Genomic DNA, 3,180 nt, shown 5'->3' with positions numbered 1-3,180 from the left:
CAATGCAGTTCAAAATACAATAAAAAAAATATTATTACATAGTAGCATAATTAAAAAATTAATAATGCGCGATTAAGTATACGATAGCGTTGAAAATATACGTATGATAACACAAATTTGATTGAACCAATGGTTACTTTAATATTAATAAACGGAATGTAAAATATTAACGATAATAAATCTTATTTACTTTTAATTGTTAACTTTTGATTATAAAATTTATTAAAATTCATCCAATAAAATTTAATTATTTTTACCTTGTACTCTGGTTAAGAGTACATTCTAGTAACCACTCTAGTAACATTCTAGTAACCACACGTCCAATGGCGTAAGTAAAAAAATTTTAGCACGTTAGTTTTCTAAGATAATTAAGGCTTAATATAAAAAAAAATGGCTTTTTAACAACATTTAATCTTTTTTTCAATTTAATGTTATCTTACAATGTTATCTTTCTGATTAGAGAAGTCATGGATATATTCATCTCCTAATGTATTCTTTTTATTTCACTATCTCATTTTTTAGCCATGTTACGAAGAATTTAGATACAGGATTATTCATTCACGATAATATATTTTTCTTCTATGACGATAAAGTTATATACAATTTCTGGTTGATGATTAAATAGACAGGAGAATCTCTTCTTTATTTTTCCATATGAGACATATAGCGAATTCGGTCGCTTGCACTATATTAGATTAGTGCATACTAAAAGCTGCTTTACATGAAATTAACAAAGTTAAATGTAAAAGTATATAAATATTTTTAACGATTAACTATCTACTGATGATATAGTCACGTTATTAACAAAATATATATGTATGAAGGGTTTATGGTAGCGTGTTCGTTTTTTATAATTTATTTAACTTTCTATAAATTCGTTGGTCCTGAAAAGGACCGTTTTTATGTTTACAATTTATGTGGCCCTGAAAAGGGCCGTTTATGTCAAAAAACTATATAATTCGTTCTCTATAAGAGATTGTCGGTCTTGTCTGAGTATATTTCTTAGGTCCCCAGAGTCTTCTGCGTGAAAGATCAAGTGAGTAGGATCCAGGAGGCGAGTCTGGTGGTGTGTAGCTTGTTGGTGATCCTGGTGGTGTGTAGCTGGCTGGTGATCCTGGTGGTGTAGATGTTCGTTGCTGTATTATGGAGTCGCTCTGTGTTTCTTGGGTAACTACCGTAGGTCGGCTCAGCGTTCCCCGGTGCACTCTAGGAACAGGCAGGGTCTGCGTTGCCTTCGTAGAGAAGTCACTCGGAGATTTCGGTAGCGGAGACAGGAGCGGCGGCGGTATCGGATAACTGGGAGACAGCGGTCTCCTAACCCTCGGGTCGTTACCGGCCAGGAGGAAGCTCGGAGGTCTTGTGAGGACCGGCGAAGAATTGTCCACCTTAAATAGTCGCCAGATCACTGGAGGGGATGTTGATTTTCCTTGTTGCTTAGTTGCCGTTGGATTACTCGGTGTAACCTCTTGAAATTGTAGCGGCTCGCTGGATCTCGCTGAGGAAGATTTCTTCCACCAGGGAATGATCCGTGAACGACGAGAGACAGGCTCCACGATTACACCACAAAAAGGATAGATGCTCTTGCAGTATGCCGCAAGAGACGAAATCAAGCCGTTGGCCTTGCCTTTATATAGCCGTTCAGAGTTTTACAGAATACGAGAAGATCTACCGAAATGCGCCTTCTATTAATTTCTTGAGAAATTAATTTTTTCCGAATCACTTCAAGTAGATCTTGGAAACAAATGCATCCGCATGAAGTTTGCTTCGTTCGAGTTATTTGAAATATGTATGTGGTGTCAAATAGACCGCCACATGTATAATTTCATTGTCAAAGTTGATTATATTGTATCACTGCAATAAGATATTTTATGTAAAGCAGCTTTTAATATGCACTGATCCAGTGTAGTGCGAGTGATCTAATTCACCAATAAAGAAAATCTATTTGGAGACACTGGTAATGTCTCGGCACTAAGCTACGCGCAGCGTCCTTTACGCGAGCCGGCGAGTTGCGGCAGATCGAGATTATCGGATCTCAATAAGGGCTGAATCGATCAAGTTCTAAGTATGCTTAATCGATTGCAATCGCTCGGGATATATAATGAAAGTGTTTTTATTTTTTTTTTCTCTACGTGCTCTGCGAGTGGAGATATTGCGACGTTGCGACGCAAAATATACGAATCTGAAACTTTTTATATTAAGAAACGTCATTATCATTGACGTCGTCGTCGTTGCCGCTACGAAGTGGTGGGGATAATGTCCTTTTGGAATTTTTGGCGCAAGATGCAAATGTGGCGCCATGTGGCGCTGTCAATGTGCATGGTCACATCACACATGTGGCTGATGATTAGGTTAGAAAATCTGTCACATCGTTGGCATAGAGGAACACGTAAGTGATTTTCTGCTTCTATATACACAAATTAGACTTGCTCGACACGTGTTTGCACGAAATGAACGAATCTGGCAAAAAAAAATGTATCGCTTTATCCCATAGATCGAGATATACGAGGTGTGATCAAAAAGTAAGGTGACTTTTTGAATTTCGCGCGCTCTGTACACTCTAATTTCAAAATTTTTTTTTTGTTGTGTTGGTACACTCGTCACGATCATATGTTCACAGTTTTGACTATATAGCATGTGTTGTTTTTATGTGAGAGGCATAAAGGTTAGACTCGTGTTTGCGTGCTCGGCGATTTTTTGCTGTTGAAAATAATGGAGCAGAGAGTTTGTATTAATTTTTGTGTAAAAAATGGTATTAAGTGTTCAAAAACTCTTGAAATGTTGACAGTGGCGTACGGTGAGTCAACTTTGAGCAAAAAAAATGTTTATAAATGGTATAAGTTATTCCAAGAGGGCCGAGAAAATGTTAACGATGAACCTCGCTCTGGACGCCCCAGCACGTCAAAAACCGACGAAAATGTTCAGGAAGTGAAAGAAATTGTGTTGAAAAATCGTCGAATCACGATTAGAGAAATAGCTGATGATCTTAACATATCGTTTGGCTCATGCCAATCAATTTTAACGGATGTTTTGGGTATGACACGTGTGTCAGCGAAATTCGTTCCAAAACTACTTAATTTTGATCAGAAGCAGCGTCGCATGAACATCGGCCAAGACATGTTGAACGACGTCAATGATGGTCCTGATCTGCTCAAAAGGGTTATAACTGGTGACGAAACATGG

The 3,180-nt window shown here is 37.7% G+C and overlaps 1 protein-coding gene across 1 annotated transcript; it reads right to left on the bottom strand.

The window, feature by feature from the left end:
- Window positions 1-950: 950 nt before the first annotated feature.
- LOC108765817 (gibberellin-regulated protein 14-like) lies at window positions 951-1,624 on the bottom strand (the record flags this gene model as incomplete). Its single annotated transcript, XM_018514664.1, has 1 exon — window positions 951-1,624. A coding segment is annotated over one exon (674 nt), but the record flags the coding sequence as incomplete, so codon positions are not given.
- Between the last annotated feature and the right edge of the window lie 1,556 nt (window positions 1,625-3,180).

This window comes from Trachymyrmex cornetzi, unplaced genomic scaffold (genome assembly GCF_001594075.2).
Source record: "Trachymyrmex cornetzi isolate Tcor2-1 unplaced genomic scaffold, Tcor1.1 scaffold549, whole genome shotgun sequence".
In the NCBI taxonomy this organism is placed as follows: domain Eukaryota; kingdom Metazoa; phylum Arthropoda; class Insecta; order Hymenoptera; family Formicidae; genus Trachymyrmex; species Trachymyrmex cornetzi.
The sequence above is the reverse complement of the archived record's forward strand: the minus strand, read 5'-3'. Positions and strand labels throughout refer to the sequence as shown.